General features: G+C 32.3%; 1 protein-coding gene across 1 annotated transcript in view; it reads right to left on the bottom strand.

The window, feature by feature from the left end:
- LOC145287991 (tRNA ligase complex-associated NAD(P)H dehydrogenase PYROXD1-like) overlaps positions 1-19,712 on the bottom strand; it is a 45,872-nt gene that overhangs the window by 20,156 nt on the left and 6,004 nt on the right. The window contains exons 2-7 of the mRNA XM_080135988.1: positions 16,357-16,437; positions 11,884-12,003; positions 11,446-11,517; positions 3,144-3,197; positions 2,604-2,677; positions 915-1,072 (exon numbers count right to left, since the gene is read on the bottom strand). Coding sequence (XP_079992114.1) covers positions 915-1,072; positions 2,604-2,677; positions 3,144-3,197; positions 11,446-11,517; positions 11,884-12,003; positions 16,357-16,437 — 559 coding nt within the window. The remainder of the gene's footprint in view (positions 1-914; positions 1,073-2,603; positions 2,678-3,143; positions 3,198-11,445; positions 11,518-11,883; positions 12,004-16,356; positions 16,438-19,712) is intronic.

The following is a 19,712-nucleotide window of genomic DNA, read 5'->3' as shown; positions in this document are numbered from 1 at the left end:
ATATTCAGTTAGATTTTGATGTCAGTTGAGAGCTAGACACAGTTGAATACAGATTGTGACTCTGAGCAGATGAGAAAGTGAACTGATCAACTAACTGATGGAAATAGCCTCGACAGTAAATATAGATGTGGGCCTTAGCATGTAGAGGATCAAATCACACTCACCCAGACTCCAGATAATAAAACTGATGTGTCGCAGTCTCTGTTTTCCTTTTGTTTTCCTATTTTATTTTTATTTTATACTTGTGGACCTGTGAGCTCTCCTTGACAGTCACCAGTGTGAGAAATGATAACAATATGACCATTAAGAAGATGAATAAAAATTCATGGCACACAGCATTGGGGCTGGCGACTAGTCGGTGGCGCCACATGGCATCAGAAGATTATTAATGAAAATCAGTGCGAGTTAGACCCAGAACAGATCCTTGAGGTTCTTTTTCAAAACATAAATAAAAATCATTTACCATTTAAATCATTCCTTAATGACTGATTTATATTTGAATCACAACATTTATTAAGCATTTTTGTTTACGCTGATGGAAGATCAACTAGAGAAATTAGAAATTAACAGGAGTATTATATCCGGTTAATAATCACTTACATGACTAATACATAAAATCTTCAATGAAGTAAAAGTTTTATCTTTAAATAATTCTTAAAATGTGTCAAACACAAGTCAATTAGTTTTGGTAGTAAACGCTAATATTGTTATAATTTGGAAACTGAATAAAGAAACAATGGGGAGTCAAAAGTTGATGGCAAAATCACAGATGAAAATAAACAAAAACATTAATAAAACTATAGGCACAAGTATTAAACATTTGTAGAATTCTTTACACGGTATGTTTTTCATCTAATAATTGATGGATATACAATTGTGTGCATGTAAAGCATAAAATGGAAATTTCTATTTACCAGCCATTGTGTATTTCATTCTTTTTGAAGTTTTACTTTTTTCTTTTCTTTCATGAAGTTTCTTTAAAAGGAATTTTCCTGCTGGAGCATCAACAAATGCATGATTGATTGATTCATCTTTAATGGCCCAAATCACAGAACAATTTTCAATTTCATAACTGAAAACAAATAGAAATTGATAAAAAAAATAAAAAAAAAACATGAGCAGCAGAGGGACTCGTTTCATATTGTTTATTTGATGTTTTTTTATGATATTAAATTGATTTAGTAAAGTGAAATAAGTTTTAAATTTTAATCATCAAATTTAGCATTTTCTTCTGTAATTTTCATAATTCTATACTTCAAAATTATCTCTCTTAGTGTGGTAAATAATAGACAATCAACAATTCCTCCACTACCCAACAACCAGGAGGTCACTTGCACAGTAACTGAAAAGGGTGAAACTGCTTGCCTAGCAGTACATCTCCAATTTCACCTTAAACCTAAAAAATTTCCATTTGTGCACAGAATTCCCTTCTTATGTCCATAATATCATAAACAACTTAGATGCTTCCAAGGCGTATGGGTCTGAGCTCATCTCTGCTATACTAATAAAGAAATGTTTCACCGAGCTAGCCTTTGTTTTTTCCAAACTCTACAACTAAAATCTTACTGAACCTTGCTTTACTGTAAAAAATTGCATCTGTGGCATCACTATTCAAGAATTCTGGTGAAAGAACTCACCTGATCAATTATTACCCCTCTTTGCTAAAATTTTTGCATTATTAATAAATCAAGTGTTAGACAACCGAAAATTCAATATTTGAAAAAATTCAGCAAAAGTTAGACAATTTTTGAACTTTAAAAATATTTCATTAATAGAATGAAAACAACTAATAGAGGCTAACATGATTTAAGTAAAGAGACATTTTGTTTTCATCAAAACTAAATATGATAAATGTTTTTATTTTAACAAAACCTACATGTATATTTCAAAATTTAGGATTTCTATATTGACTAGCGGGGCGGGGGGGGCGGACCAGCATTGCCTGGGTGCTTGTAGGTGTGTGCGTTTGGGGGGGGGGGATAAAGAAGAACAAAAAGGAAATTGTTTAAATATAAAAAGAACGATAAAAAACAGCGATTTTAAAAATGGAAAAAAAAAAATAATGGAGGGGGCTTGGTGACAAGTCGGCTCGAACCCAGCGCCTTGAGGCCTATAGGCTAAGCCTGAACACCTGCGCTACAGCGACAGTCAATGTAAGAGCGATTAAAAAGTTAATGTAAAACATCACGCTATTCCCCAGTTTTTCATGAGGTCAAATTGTTTTACTGCGGGATAGTTGACGGTGACATTTACATCCGGTTCGAATCCGGTTTCGCTGTTTTTATACTGAAAAGTGAAACCAACATGCAGCGATCCGAATATGTGGAATATTTATCTTTTGAAAGTCGGGCAAATTAAATAGACAGGCGACCTCGGTTGTTAACTCGTAGATATTATCATTTAGACGTGATATAAAAAGTTTTAAGAAGAAGTGAGTCGACCGATCGCTTCTCGGAAAAATGCCTTTCTCGGACATACACAAAAAGCGAACATACATACATACACACATTTTCGCTTTTACATATATAGATTATTTTATTAGATGAACGTTTTAATATTTAAATGAATTTCAAAATGAATGCGCCAAAAAATTTTTTTCTTACACAAGCTCTGTAGCAATACCTCCATTTCCAACAACCATTATTTGCTTGGCACTGCCCAATCTTTCCTGAAATGTCTTAGAAAAAAAAATAAAATAAAATAAAATAAAACATTAAAAAATAAATAAAAGATACAACAATGTATGGAAAAAAAACTTTTTACATTATAGAGTTAAGTATTATTTTATTAAAAGAGATAAAAAGAATTTTGGCTTTTAACATGATGCAAAATATATAAAACAAAAATGAATTTGAACTGTGAGCCTATCATCAACATTTCTTTTGTATTATATTTTTCACATGTAACTAATCTTTTAACTGTTTTTTTTAATTGTGTACTGAATGTCTTTCTTTTGTTTTTATGCTTTTTTTGGTTAATGATTAAAAAAGCTAAGAAACTTTATTTTGATAATGTAACATAGACAAAATAAAAGAAAAAGTTATTTTCTTTTTCAGACAGTAAAAGAAAATGCAATGAGACAGTTCATGTATATGGTATAAGCATATATTTGACAGACAATTTGATTCTGTAAGCAAAGATACCTGGACACTCTCTGTATCTCGAATTCCAAGCACATAGGGACTATTTGAGATCAACTGTAAAAAGACAAAAAAACTATTTCAACAATGGAAACAGAAACGGAAATTTAAAACTATATTTAAATAGCTCTGATAATTCTTAGTGAATAAAAGAAATTTATAATTATGTTTTGAAATTGGAAACTAATTGATTATTCAATATAATCTATACATTATGGCATTATGGTACTTTTAGAGAAAATAGAAAATAAATCAAGGTAAATTTGATTGAATAAAATTATATATTTCTAAATGCATATAATTGATTAATAACAGATGTCAATAATGTCAGACTGAGTTTTGTTTTCTGTATCAATCTTTTGTGTAGAAAACTGACTTCATATTTTATGATCAATTAAACTTCTTTGAGAGCAGAATCATATTTACTTCAGATGATCTCAGTTCTGCTATTTTCAGAATTAATAAAAGGATTCTACTAACAATACACATAAGTGTTTGAAAAAGCCAGTGTTAGAATGTTGAAAGTTTATCAGTGAAATGGAGAGATTGATAAAGGATGAGGGTTGATGTGTGTATTAAAGGAAGAATCCATGCATCATACTAGTTTGCTTAATGTTCCATGAAGAGATGTTGAGAATTTTGCAAAACCAGTCATCTTAGAGATAGTCAAAATAGGAAAAGACTAGATCAGTATGTTTTTTTTTACCACACAGAATACTACTAATTCTTTTTACATCACACAGAATACTACCAATTCTATTCATTGCTTGGTTATATACAGGTAAGTATAGATATAACCTGAAGGTTTTTAAAATAAAACCCTGCTTATGAAATACTTGTCCTTATCTGTACAATTTTCTCCCTCCTATCCTTTTTCTTTCTCCCCCCCCCCCAAATAATATTAAAATTACTAAGTTATATCAAGTTCCAGGATAAATGTAAAATGCTGAAATGTTAACTATGACAGAAAAGTATAGTTGCTATCTTTATAAACAAATCAAGAAAGAGGCTAACTACAGAAAAAAAAAAACAATATCTTAAGTTAATATTTCGTAATTAAAAGAAAGATGGTTTTGAACTTAAGTTATAATTATTCCATAGACTTTTCTCAGCTGGTTTATAAAGAAAGTGACTATATTTTCCGACCTAGCTTTAGACATTTCACGTTTACTTGCCATAATTAAGTTAGTGTTTTTAATGTAGTTATTTTTTTTTTTTACTAAAACATAGTTTAACAAAGATAAGTTATTTGTGAATGATAATGACTCTGAAGAATTCAGGTGACTGAACTCGGAATTAATCAGGTATCAGTACATTTTTGTAATAAGTTAAAACAATGCAATTTAAATAGGGAGGGGAGAATAAGAAGTCTTGTTATAGTATTCCTAATGTTGGGGAGGGGAGACTTTAGAAGTTTTTGTTCATTTTGCAGTGTGTTTCATTATTAAGCAAGCAGTTTTAAACTTTGAATGAAATTTATGTAAAGAGGTTAAGAATACAAAATAATCAGAATCTACTTTAAGAAAGGTAATCACAATGAAATATTAGAAAATTTGGTTCATATGAACTTTCACCCCCCCCCTTACAATTTTTTTCCTTTTCATCTTTTTTCAACTATTTCTGCAGGTTATTATCGATTGATCACTAAGCTACCACATTACAAAAAAGAACTGAAAAATAAAATTGAAAAAAAAAAAAATCAATAGTTAAAGATTTGGAAGGGGATTTCAATTTCACATTCAACATTCTAGTAAGTAATCGATCCCCAATTTCTTGAACTTGAATTTACAATAGTCTCATTTTGATGTTGGGCCCTTCATCCCCCCACCCTTATTATTATTATTATTATTATTATTATTATTATTATTAATTTGCAATTTTTTTACTTTGAAAAAAGTTTGGTCTGCACCCCTGCCTATTTTTTTAAAAATTTATTTATGACGTTTTGAGATTATCTAGATTCTAAACGAGAGAACATCATGAATTTTGAAGCAGTGGAGTATATAAATAACATAAAAATATTTGAAAACCAAAACGTTTATAGTATAAATTACTTTTAATTAAAGTAAAATTGGATTGTGTCAAAATATAATTGCAAATAATTTTTTCTCAGGACATTTAAACGGAAACTCACCATAAAAATATATTTTTATAAAAACATTTTTTTAATTATTGTAAAAAAAATATAAGTTTAATATTTTTTTATTTTGAATTGGATTTTTTCCAGAAAACAATTTTTTAAATTGTCACTGTAAAAAATATAGTTTTAATTATTAAATTAATAAACAATTCCAGATGTTTGTTGGTTTAGGTTTAGTACTGATTTGGCTGCCAAGTCAGCTATTTCATTTCCTTTTATTCCAATGTGACTTGGGATTAAGCATAAAATTATTTCTTTGTGTTTAGATAATGAGTCGATTCTGTTTAGGAGTTTAATGATTAGAAGATTTTCGAGTTTTTTGTTATTCAGTGATGTTAGTACAGAAAGTGAATCTGAGAGTATTAGAAATTTCTTATGTTCATTTTAATCTAAAATGTTGAGTGCTCGATCGATGGCACATGTTTCAGCAGTAAAAATAGAGCTTGGAAGGGCCTTTCTTAGGGTTGTTTCATTCGATACAGCAGAACACACTACTCTACTGTGGTCTTTGAAGCCGTCGGTGAAAATGTGTAAATGGTCAAGGTGGTGTGAGGGTAAGTTTTTATTTTAAGGTGGTGGATGTGGTTTTGGTTTAAGAGTGTAGTTGCTGAGAGTTTATTGGAGATTTCTATAAGGAGTGTATTGTTTCTTAGTTTTTTTAATTGATGTGGTTTTGGTTATAGATATGATTTTTTTTTTTATGATGAATGGGGATAATTCAGTGATTGGAGTGTTGCTTTATATTGACTCAAAAACAATGAATTTTGGAAATATTTTATTGTCAGTTTTGTTGTCTGGTTCTGATCCTGTGTATGAGCATTACATGCTGGAATCAATGTGGGTCTTTTTTTGTTGGATGCTATAATTTTTTTAAAAGTTTCATCTTTCTTGATCCCCACCCACCTCGAAGCCCATCAGTGAGGGATGTTAGGGGGTAAAACCCTTCGCCTATTTTTTCAGATACAAGCAAGGTATACTCTCGCTAGTAGGGGGCTGTTAGCATTTCAGTTTATTTTTTGTTTCCTTGATCCTTTTTGATGAAAACTTCAGTTTTAACCCCTTCCTGTAACAGCTTTTCCATACTAGTAGATTGACCCTTGCCACCACCTTCTGATACTTATGCTCTATCTCTTGTTTGTGATTGTCAGTCAGATGATTTTTGGATGTGTCTGATGGTTTATTTTGCCTGAAGTAGGTTGGTTTTATGTAAGTATTAGGGCTTGGCGTGACTGACCGATTGGTGAGATTAAGCCTCTCTGACTGCTCGTCTAGCCAAAGTAAGCCAAAGTAATGTGCTGCAGTGCCTAGACTGCTATGCACCCAGGCCTGGGACAGCTCAATCACCAAACTAGCATTCTAAATTGTTATGGTAGCAACCCATGACTAACTGGTTGCTCCATTGAAGGATTTTTACCCTCTGCAGGAGGGCAGTCAAGTTATTCTGATATCCCACCGACAAGGCGAGAAAAAAAAAATGTTATACTTCGAGTTGTTTACACGTCTCTATATTTATTCATGGGTTCCGGTTTACTGATTTTGTAGAATAAGGTATAGTTAAACGTAAAGATTTAGTGGATTTTGTTGTTTTGGTTCCTGGTCTAGTTGAACATGATTTAGCTCTGCAAAGTAAAGGGTTTAAAATATTCTTGATTGGTGTGTTGAGAAGCCAGTAGGGAAGTGAGGAGGGAAAAAGGGAGGGAGGGCGGGAAGGGAGGAAGAGGAGGAGAGCTGTTGTTTTTGTTTTGGACTTTGCAGAACATGATTTAGTTGTGCAAATAGTTAAAAGAAAAAACAAAAACAAAAAGGTGTTAATGTAAGTTCATTTGCATCAGGGAGTTATCTTCCGATAACCTGATCTAGTTACACCAGTTAAATGTCATATTTTTCATGGATATGTTCTAAAAATTGTTCAAAATTATGCAATATTTTTACAGATTTCATGTCATACGCTTCTCTACACATGGCCTCATCGATATGAGACCACTTCATTTCTCCTACTGATCCCGTTGTATATTTTAGTCTTTTTTTAATGCAAGACCAGTAATCCTCAATGCTGTTGGTGTAAACTCTAGTGACTGGATCAACAAAACGTCTTGAATGATTTATAATTCTGTGCACATATCCTAGGTTTTACAGATTATTATAGCTCGTCCATTGGTCTGTATAAATAATTGAGCCAGGAGCAATGCATTCCATGATAACCTGTTCCAGTGTTCTGGCTGAGTCGTCTGGTATCTGCTGCAAAAAAACTACTTTTTTGGTTTGGTCATAAAACCCTATAACCCATTATTTGTCTGACATGGTTTTTTCTTTTAAATAATAGACTTTCGTCAATTTTTACTATATGTCCAGGGCCACCCATCATATTCCTGTCTTTAGCCATTTTGCTAGTACATATATCTCTGCAATATTCGTACCATTGAATTGCAGATTTATATGAAATTCCATTCAAAGTTGCTGAACATATCACAGGTAGTTGACAGACAAAATTAAAAATTAATGATAATAATGCTGATAAACTATGGTGTGACCCTTCAAAGAAGGCCCCACTCCTTATTGAAAGTTGTTTTTTACACTTACAACATCTTCAGCAAACTTTATCTAATTTGGCTTTTGAATAAGCCTGCATGGATATAGGATGGCCACATGAACAAAACTTGCTTTGGGCAATTAATTTTTTAGCTTGACAGTATTGTACAGCTGAATCCTTGAAAAAACATTTTAATAAATCAAATCTTGGAGGAAAGAGTGTGTATGTGTGTGTGTGGGGGGTAACATTTACCAAAAAAAAAATATTTCATTTAATGTAGATAATCTCTCAAAAAGTCGTAAATAAAAAAAAAATAATAATGACAGGGCGGGGGTCAAACCGAACTTTTCCCAAAGTAAAAAAAAAAAAAAAACATCGCAAAATAATAATAATCCTATATATAATATTTTGATTGCAGAAATTTCTCTCTCGACCAAATTACCGTAAGTTTGCAATAACAGATGTCACACACAAATTTATTTTTCCTAAACTATTACCTAACATCTTGTGTAACTTTTAAACAGCGATACATGCACATGCAGTTGTGATATTAAAATACTACATTCCATAGAGAACCACCATGACAATCGCAACATTATAATAGGAAGGAGTCCCTACTTTTCTCTTTAGTCTTAGCACTGCTAACAGTTGTCACCACAACAGTTGTCAGGTACTATTCTGCATTTTTCTACTACAGTTAGATTTCACCGTTCATAACTACAAGATTACATACATAGACATAACATATTCCTTCTGATTTCCAAATCAAAATTAATAACTTCTCCCTGACAATATACCGGCATTTATGATTGGCTGAAACTGGACGTTCTCATATTCCAGAATGAAACGAATTCCTACATAAACGAACACTTCTAAAAGCTGCCAAACATGACGTCTCTCTCCACACGAGACACTACCGCTAAAAAGAACAACATTTAAAGAATATTAATCACTCAGAAACCAACATTTACATATTACTAACCTCATATAATGCAACAGCCATTGACAGGTAAAAACTTACATAACTACGGTTAGATTTTCCTACATCGATTACCCACGCTTCTGTCACTAACCACAGGACACACTAGTAGGCGCTAAGAAAATATATATTAACCACTCATAAACACACAATTAGCTACTGATAACTTTATTACATGGAACTAACATGTGCAAGAAAAATAATTACAGTCACACTCTTTTCCGTCTATGCTTGCATGTCAGGAAATCTCAAAAATAATTTAAACACATAGATGATTTACAAATGTAAACATGTTCGGGTGAATGTCGATATCGGATTACCCTGGTCAAATCAATGATAAAAAAATCGTCTGCATCCAGCAAACTTAAACATCGAATCAGAAACTAGAAAAAAAGAATGAAACGAACTTTAGTTTTATTATGAGAATTTGCTAAGATTTTTAAACCCATGACTTTTTATTCCACAGTTTAAAGGCTTTTGAGGAGCCACAAAGTAACTATTAACAAACGATTAAAATTGCTTTGCTTACAAAAAATAAACAAAATAAGTAAAGCCTTTAAACTGTTGAATAAAAATTCACAGCTTAAAAATTCTTAGCAAATTCTCATTTAATTAAAACATTTAAAGTTTTGGGAGCTTTTCATTCCTTGGCTTTCATGCCAAAATCACATAATTCTTGTTTATTACTTATTTGTTATTTTCAGTGAATTTTGTTCAAGTACGCATGAAAAAAATAAGAGTTAATGATTTTATTTCATTTTAGTAAGAAAAATAACGAATTAGTAATTTGTTCTTACTAAAATAATAACAGGGGATCTTTACACATTCACACATTATCATTTGAGGGGGGGGGTAATTTTACATTCCGTCCACTTCCATATTTTTCATTATAATGACTACTTTTATAATGTTTTGTATATCCTGATTACGAAAATCTCATTCAAATTTTGCGCAGACAACTGATTCTAGAGATATAAAGACATGTATTCTAAACTGTAATTCAATGCCTGCCAGATTTATACTAGCGCGCGATACAAAAATTCACTCCTCTCTTATCGACACTGTCACCAACCATATTATTTGCAGGTGGGTATGCTTCCTACAATTTTCACGGTTAAATTTGGGGGATTTATTTATCTACCACCCCAACTAAAAAGGGGATTCTCTGTTCTGATATATGTTCTTTACATGGGGATGTTGGGGGTGTCTACATCAAGCAAAGGTTGGTATCTATTCTGAAACAGTTCATATACAGTGAGAATCCCTAATTTCTAAAACATCTGTTTATACTTTCTATTCTTATTCTAATAGACCATTTTTCCTAATTTTATTATTGCATACGGATTTATGCATTCCTTTATTTGCTTTTTTCAGATTCAAACAGTACCTGCATGTTATCAACAACCATAGTTTACTTCTTTGCGAGGAAGGGGAGAGGCTTTCACCGGGCAACGCCGGTTAACGGATCATGCTAGTAATAATAATAATGGAGGTAGTGGAAATAAAATAATTACAGGGGAGGGGGGAGCAGACTAAACTTTTCCCAAAGTAAAAAAAATTACAAATTATTAATAATAATAATAATGGTGTGGTGAGGGGGGATGAAGGACCCAATGTCAAAATGAGACTATCGTAAATTCAAGTTAAAAAAAATGGAGGATCGATTTATATGTGAAATTGCCCCCCCCCCCATTTCCAAATCTTTAAATATTAATTTTTTTCAATTTTGTTTATAATCTGGTAGATTAGTGTCCAACTGATAATAATCTGCCGAAATAGTTGGAAAAAGACGAAAAGGAAAAAATTGCAAGAGACGGGGGGGGGGGGCAGTAAAAGTTCATGTGAACCGAAAATTTTAATTTACTTTTTAATTTTTCAACTATTGATTGAACATGGTTTAAATATTTGTGAAGAATTTAAATAAGTGTTCGTTTTGTATATCAATGATTGAACATGGTTTAAAGTATTTGCTAAGAATAATAATTTTTGTAAAAACAAAATCATTCTAGCTGAAGAGTGTTTTTTTTTTTGTAATGAAAGGCGTTTTACTGAAAGGGGAATATGAGACAAACTGTTTGTTTAATGTTCAGTAATAATATTGAAATAGGATTGTAGTTAGTCAATTAAAACAATGTAAAAAGAAGTTCTTAAACTGGAAGGATTAGTCCATATTTACTGGTAAGTTGCATTTGGTGAAACATAATATCATGGAATAAGAATATGAAACAATGAAGGACTGAACTGGAAAATGTATCCAATGAACGGGAAGTCCCATTGATCAATGGTAGAGTGGTAGTAGATTTTTCTGAGCAAGTAAAATTTACGCCCATTTCCTCTAAGTATGATTGTTATTTTGAGAGTCAGATAAGTCTGAATTAATCTAGAAAATTCTGAAATCAAATGAAAACGATTGTTAATTGCCAAAAACATGCATCAGTTATTGGCAAGATGTGTGATTATATTGGAATTATATCTAGTGTTTGTGTTTATAGTCTTATGGTGACTGACTTTAAAGGAAAAAAATAAACTTTATATTATATAGAAAAAGAAGAAGAAGAAGAAGAAGAAGAAGAAGAAGAAGAAGAAGAAGAAGAAGAAGAAGAAGAAGAAGATTAAAATATTAATACATTAGCAATAGAAAATATGTGATATTTACCTTTGGTTTAGCTCCAATGCATAAACATAATTTTTCATAATGAATTAAACTCCCATCAACTGTTGTTACAATCTAAATAAAAAATAAAGTGTAAAATATACTTAAGATAATTTTTCATAAGAAAAACATGAATCGCGAGGACTAAAATTATTATAAAGATTAATGAAAATTAATAAAATATTCTCTGTATATTTTATAATTTAAAATTTGTTTTTTGTTTAATGAATGATTATAAAATACAAATTTGTCTTCACTTTTTATTTTAAGAAAAATGAGATTTTTTATCAGCAATTGAGAAATTGATACTTTGTCCTTAATTATAACTTCAAATTTTATTGTACAACTAAATACAAAAAGGATAAAGCTTTGTAGACATGATGATTTTTATATATTATGAAGTTATAAATTCATTTTAATAGAAATGAAAATTATTAAAACCTGTTTTTTGGTATCCAACTGAGAAACAGTTTTGTGCAAAACTTGAACATTTGGGCTATCAATTTCGATTTCATTGTATGGTTTTTCTTCAATATCAAACTCCTCCAATGTCTTCGATATCTGTAGACAAATTGAGAAAATATTAAATATCTTATGCGTGCATGTTTTTGGAGAGAAAAAACTTTTTGAAATGTCTCTGCATTTTGTGTTGGGTAAAAATGTAATTTTATGACTGACTGGACTAGTTCAGTTATTAATTTCTTTTGAGTCTGGAAGCTTTTTTTGTCTTTTTATTTGTTCTGCTGTCAGTTGAATGGAGTTTTGGTTTGTCAGTTTTTTTCCTTTTGAGAGTCTGACTGAATTCCACTCTTTTTCATTATTTTTTGAAATACTTAAAGATTTGTTTTGTGCTATTTTTGAGAAGGCTTCAAGAAGGCTTGTGTTCTTAGCATGAGGGTTACCATTTCAGAGATGTATGGTTGCATCCATATAATTTAATTAATAAATTAAACATGGAATAAACAAGGAAACCTCTTTTAAAACAACAAAAGGTTTATTTCAGTAGTTGAAAGTTGGACTGTGTTTGTTTGAGAAAAAGGAAGAGTAGAAAACAATTATCTTCAGTGAAGATCATCTATACTGGAGTGTCCAGTGGAGAAGGACAAGAAGAAAGAAGAGAGGTCTGTCTTTGATACTGGCCAAGTTCTCTTTGCTGATTGACTGTAATTTTCAAAGGGTCTAAAGAAGTTTCTTAAGCGATCAATTGATCAATGCATCCTGCCAGCTGATTGGTCAGTGTGTGACCAAATCAATTGATTTGTGACAGAAAATAGATTTTGACTTTATTTGGGCTGGGCTGGGTTGGGCAGCTTTTCAAAAACATAGCACCATTCTAAAATCAAAAAAAGTGCTGAAAACTGTTAAAGTAAAAGTTTATTTAATTTATGTCCTCCCAGTAGTTTTATATGACTTTGATTGTATCATATGGACTAAACAACTAGCTAATCGCATTGACGTGTTTCAAAATCACATAATGCGTTTCATTATGAGACATCGCTTGATTGAAAAAAATAAAATGTCCACTCTCTGTCAAACTCTTCCTTACCCTCTCCAAGCCAAGGAGAAGGTGAACAGAAAATATTTTTAATTGAACATCTCTCAGCAATTGGGCGTCCATCAACCAGCTTGCCCTGGATCAGAAGGAATGGCGAAAAATAAATCATGTGGGTTTGCAATCCGCAAGCAGAAAATAAGACTCATGATTTATTTGTGACTGCTACAAAAGTAATAAAATAAAATTAATACAACATGATTAATACTTTCAGTATAGTAGCACATTGTTGGTAAATTAATTTCCACATGCCATCTTGAGATGGAGTGCTAGATATGCTTTTAATTAGAGTTTTTAGGTTAGAAGAGTTACAAGAATTTTTTGTAAGAAATAAAATGGCTCAGGATTTTTTACTGAAAAAAGAAAAAAAAATTTTCTGAAAGCAAATCCTATTTTCTTACATTTGAAAAAGTTTTGTTTGAGCGACAACAGATATGATTTTATGGTAAATCTGGTCCCTTCAGCTGCTAGAATAATTAGGCTACTGAGAATATATTTTGCTTTGGAGAGGAAAGGGGGTACCCCTATTGGATGCTAAATGATTTGCTACATTAGTTCTGATTTTATAACAGAACTTTAGTATAGTGTAAGTATCTTAACTCTTCACCCTGCTTTGGTATTTAGGAAGCTGCCAGCAACCCAGCCTCTGGGATGGATGACATCAGACAATGTCACATGCCTTCTCTTCATGGAGTTTGGTCTAAATTGGATAATTAGGGCAGATTTCTTTTTCATTTATTTTCAGCCTTTTTTTTTTTGTTTAAAGAGACAATCTATTTTTATATTCCTTGGAAATATGTGTGTGTGCATGCACTTGTATGTATGTGAAGTTTTGATTCACGTTCTATCAGAAATTAGTTTTATCAATTCATATATAGTATATAGTATCGGTGTCCTCTATAGTATCAGATCTGACCGAATGGTTAATTGTAGGCATAGACCAATTCATACCATCTAAAAAATTCCAACAAAAACCTAACAGCCAGCCATGGTTCTCCCCAGAATGTGCTGCTGCTATCGCGCGCAGAAATCACTTTTTCCATAGCTACCAACGTAATAGATGCACTGAGACTAAAGCTGCTTTCAGGACTACCAGCAACCACTGTAAAAGAGTCATAAAAAATGTAAGAGAGCTATATGCCCAGTCTGTTAAATCCAAGGTAGATGATCAGCGGCTTGGTTCCCACCAGTTTTGGCAAATAACAAATAGGATCTTGAACAGAAGTGTGCGTTCTATCCCAACCATTATCAATGGACCAGAGGTCATCTCGTCAGCGTCAGACAAGGCCAAACTATTTGCAAAGAACTTTGCAGCTAATTCTACCCTATGCAACGAAGGCCATCAACTCCCCATATTTCCTCCTATAACACAGAACAAGCTAGGTAACATACAAATATCCGTGCATGAGGTCGTCAAGCTAATCAAGAACCTAGATTCCAGTAAAGCAACTGGCCCTGATGGCATCCCAATTATAGTGTTAAAAAAGCTTCAACCAGAACTTGCTCCCATACTTACGAAACTATTTAAGCGCTGCCTTAAGGAGAAGTGCTTTCCGACTCCCTGGAAGACCTCATCAGTTTGCCCTGTATTTAAGAATTTAGGTGATAAGTCATCTCCCTCTCAGTACAGACCAATAAGTCTCCTGTGTGTTATGAGTAAGTTGCTGGAATCCATATTAAATAGAGAAATAGTCAACCACCTCAGCAGGAATAACCTTCTTAGTGACACACAATATGGTTTCCGCTCTGCAAGATCTACCGCAGATGTGCTGATGGTTATATCCCACAGGATTAGTGAATCTCTTGAAAAAGGCTTCCTTTCTAGGGCAATTGCTCTTGACATATCAAAGGCCTTCAACAAGGTATGGCATAAGGGTCTACTTCACAAGATTTCCAGCTACGGTATAACTGGAAATGTTTTCTCAATCATTAAATCATTTCTCTCCGATAGGCTCATAAGAGTAGTGGTAGATGGACAAAAATCGGAGGCCTGCAATATAAATGCTGGAGTCCCTCAGGGATCAATCCTCAGCCCAACTCTCTTCCTGATCTACATCAATGACCTCCCTAAACACATACTTAAATCATTCGTTGACATCTATGCTGATGACATGACCATCTACGGCAACACATCAAAGGCTGTAAATGACAAAGTTCTCTCTGATTCTCTCTCCTCTGATCTCGAGCGCGTGGTTCAGTGGGGGAAGATGTGCCTGGTTACCTTTAATGCATCCAAAACCAAACTCCTATCCTTACATCATCAACGCTCTGATCCCCAGCTGGCATCAATTGTGATGGATGGCTCTCGTCTGGGTGAGGCCCCGTGTTTTGACAAGCTTCTGGGTTTGACCTTTACTCCTAATCTGAAATGGAACATGTACATCAAGTCTGTTGCCAAGGTCGCTGGAAAGATGGTGGGATCCTTCTACCGCTCCAGAAGATATCTCACTACTGATGCAATTCTCTATCTATATAAAAGCCAAGTACGTCCAAGGATGGAATACTGTTGCCATATCTGGGCAGGAGCTGCTAAAAACAGCCTATCCTGCCTTGACAGAGTACAAAATAGACTTCGTGGCTTAGTGGCGGATGCCCTTTTCTCTACCCTGCAACCTCTCTCCCACAGAAGAGACGTTGCGAGCCTATCCTTGTTTTATCGTTATTTCCATGGCAGGTGCTCGTCTGAACTCCAATCTCTGGTCCCCCTCGTCAATCTTTCACGAAAAACACCCGTCTAGCTGAATCCACTGTGAAAAATTTCCCCCACTCTATATCTGTGCCTAAATCAAAACGCGGATTCCATGAACAAAGCTTCTTTCTTAGAACTGCATGCCTGTGGAACTCTGTTCCGACTGCCTGCTTCCCACCGGACTACAACTTGGATGTCTTCAAGTCCAACGTTAACAAATTCCTAATGAACCGCCCCTTTAAGTAAACACTTCATCAAATCTCCACATTAACGTAATGTACTTGCAATAACCCTTATCCCTGAGTGGCTTCCGGGCCTTGATAAGTGATCACTGTGTAAAAAAAAAAAAAAAAAAAATTTATGTTGCACTGAAAAATTAAACAGAAATTAAAACAAAATCTACATTAGTGCTCCTACTTGGCACAAAAATTCTCTAAATATTATTACAGATGATTCTTTTTTATATTGTTTACATCTTTTAAATCTCTTCCACAAATATATTTTAATTCTTAAATGTGTATCATGACAAACTGATCCAGAAGTTTCTAAATTTACATCTTATAATGTCAATGGTTCGTTATATAACAGACAACTCTCAGCCGTGTTTTGTTATATTTGTTATTACATACTGATTAGTTTGGAATTTCTCCCAACCAGCAAAATAATAGTTTACCTGATTAAAATTTGTGACAGCCTTAACAAGTGATGATGCAGTTAATAGAACAATCGTCTCTTCAGGGCATAATGCAGAAAGCTGAAATCAGATAATAAAAATAAAACTTTATTTAATGAAATAATATCCTGAAATAGAAAGCGCTTCTTGTTGGGAATTATATTTCTTTTTTTTTTTTTGCAAATTCTTTGGAAACGAGGCAATTTCAATTAATTTTTATTGCTTTCAGTTAACAGAGATAATTTTCAAAAAGTTAAAGGATCTCCCAGTCATTTCAAGAAATGAATTACATAAAAATAAACAGGAATGAACCAATAACCATTAAAAGCAGACAAGAATAGTATAAGCTAGGAATAAAAACAACAGGATCACTGGCATCATGATTGTGATGGATAATTGTCAGTAGAATCAAGTTTCAATATGAGTAATAGACATCTAAGTAGACAAAGTTTGCTGACAAAAAAAGACTTCAAAGAATAGAATAAAAAGACGAATCCTTTTGTTACAAAATGATTAAAATTTAATTAGATTGATATCAATAAACAATTTACAGATTAGTTTTTTAGGATATGATAAAAAACGAAATTCCAAGGTGCATTTGCATAATTTTCAATCAATCATAAGAAAATATAGATCAAAAATAATTTTGATCAGAAAATGTCTTTGGTTGGAAACAAGAAAAAAATGTGTGACAGATAACAGATGGGCATAGAGAGGTGAGTGGAGTTGTATGAACAGAGAAGTTTATGTTAAACCAGGTAACAAACACAAAGAATCACTAGTAACATCAGAGCTGGTGAAGTATGGTGGACTACTAAAGCAACAATTAGTAGTGTACATGTTTTCTGCTTGTCTTGTGTTCACTAAAAACAACTAAGAATGAGGAACTACTGTAGCAGCAAGGAGGTGATGTGGCTAAGTGGTCAACGACACAGACTGGTAACCTGGGTGTACCACATTCAAATTTAGTTTGTTCCACCGAACATTTTCACTTACTGATGTTGGCAACCATCACCTGGTTTCTCCCATAAGTACCCAATATCTTTCTAGAAAGAATCTTAACTAGAAAGATATCAGGGAAACGAATGTCAACAATAATCATCTGCTTCATGTGAATTGAATGAATGATGCTCAACACCAACTGCAGTAGGAGAGGAAATGTAGTGCACAAAGCAAACTAATCAAATTTTTCATATAGATTTTGGATTTCTGTAAAAGATGGAAACTCCCATAGTCAACCAGAACTTATGCATTTTGGGACCAGTCCAATTTTCAATTTTGTAAATCCTCTCTATCTGGCCCAAAATATAACCCTATTATGCAACCATAAATCATACTCTACGTGAATCCTTAATGTAGCTTTCATAGTACCAGAAATCCTGACAAGCAACAACTACATATTCAGCAGTTGATGGTAATTTTTGTCATTCCTATTCTGTTGTTTTACTGAAAATTCAACTATGTAAACAAAGAAATAAAACAGTAATTTTTTACCTTGTTTCCACCTTAACATTTAAAATGATTACTTTTTGAGATTTTAGGATAAGCTGAAAACGAATATCACATTTAAATTTTCTGCAAATAAGTAGTTTTCTAGATATTAAGCAATGTCATTTCTTATGTTATTGCTGGTGGCCATCTTGGTATGCGCGATCGTACAAACCTAACCCTGGGAAACTATGCATAAACACACGTACCAAGATGCCCACCAGCAATAATGTAAGAAATGACATTGCTTAATATCCAGAAATCTACTTATTTTCTGAAAATTTAAATGCGATATTCGTTTTCAGCATACCCGAAAACCTTCAATGAGAGTCATTGTAAAGAAAAATGTTAAGGTGGAAACAAGGTAAAAATTTACAAAATGCATCACAATGAACTTCTTTATTGAACCGCCCAATTATTATTATTATTATTAAGATATCCCTAGTTAAAAAAAACAAAAAAAAAAACGGGTTTATTTTACAGATTCGACAAAATGGTCTTGACAATGAGTTAAAAATAAATTCAAGTTTTACGATATATTTTATTTAATTGTTAGGTGAAAGTACAGAATAGTTAATAAAACACCTTTCCTTTCCCATGTTAAGAATGGGTTTCTAAATAATAACATTATTTCAGCATGGTAGCATAAGTGCACACGTACCTTTTATTCATTATATATTTGTTTTTTTTGTTTGTTTGTTTTTGTTTATCACTAAAAAAAACAAACGCATGTACTTAGTACATTTTGTTGTTTTTTTTTAACGCTTTTAGTACATGTGTACTACAAGAGTTAAAAACAACAAAATAGTATTGTTTGGAAATCAAATTTGAAAAACTTGATAATTTTTTTTAAATTGACAAACTCAGAATAAAAAAATGAAACTTTTTTTTCTGCTTTCGTTTTGAAAGCAGAAAAAGCAGTTTTCTATTTTTAAGAGAATACAAACTCATTAATATGCAGACAGCGATGGTTAGCACATAGCTAACTACCACTGTTATCGTTTTCCTTTAAGCGATTTGAATTTCTATAAAAGATAACATTTTAAAGAAATTTCCGCACAATTAATAATTATCAAATATTTACATATTATACATAAAAATAATTCTGAAACTATTATCTAGTGTTGGGACGATTCCTAATTTTTATACGATTCCGATTCCGATTCCAGGAAAATATTGATTAACGATTCCGATACCAAGTACGATTCCGATTCCGATTCCTAGGGAATTATTGTTTTGAAATATACCAGGTAGTTTTATACTTATGGTCGGTAGTTCCCAAATATGTTCCCTAACTTTGGAAGAGATATTTTATGTCTACACCGTCGTGTTTTGGTTTAAATAAAATTATTATATAGTAAACTAAACGGAAAAATTAGCAAAATTTATTTTAGAGAAAATTTATTTTACTTAATTGGAATACAGAAAAAAAACAAAGAAAATAGAATTTATCCTTCAGAGCAAAAACAAATAAAATAGAATTTATATAACAGAACAAAACAAGAAAATTAGAGAATAAATTAACACGATTCATTATTTTGGTCCTCATAATTTACAGATTTAATGAATTAAATAAAAAAAATATAGCGGAAGAGAAAGAAAATATATACTAATTAAATATAAAAAAAGATAAATATTTAATTTAATAATTTATAAATGAACATGCGTAATGAAAAAAACAATATACCATGTGACATGGCGCTGTAGATACAAAATAACCCTTCCAAAGTTAACGACCATATTTGAGAAATACCATTAATCGAAAGTTTTTGTGTTTTATACCAAAAGGTAGGTATAGCGAAAAGTTACAAGTAAAGGAATTTCAAAAACGATTTTTTGTTTGGCTATTGATAGTTGTATTTGTGACG

Source organism: Euprymna scolopes, chromosome 11, assembly GCF_053919585.1.
Source record: "Euprymna scolopes isolate OS-2025 chromosome 11, ASM5391958v1, whole genome shotgun sequence".
Lineage (NCBI taxonomy): Eukaryota > Metazoa > Mollusca > Cephalopoda > Sepiida > Sepiolidae > Euprymna > Euprymna scolopes.
This window is presented reverse-complemented; position numbering and strand designations above follow the sequence as displayed.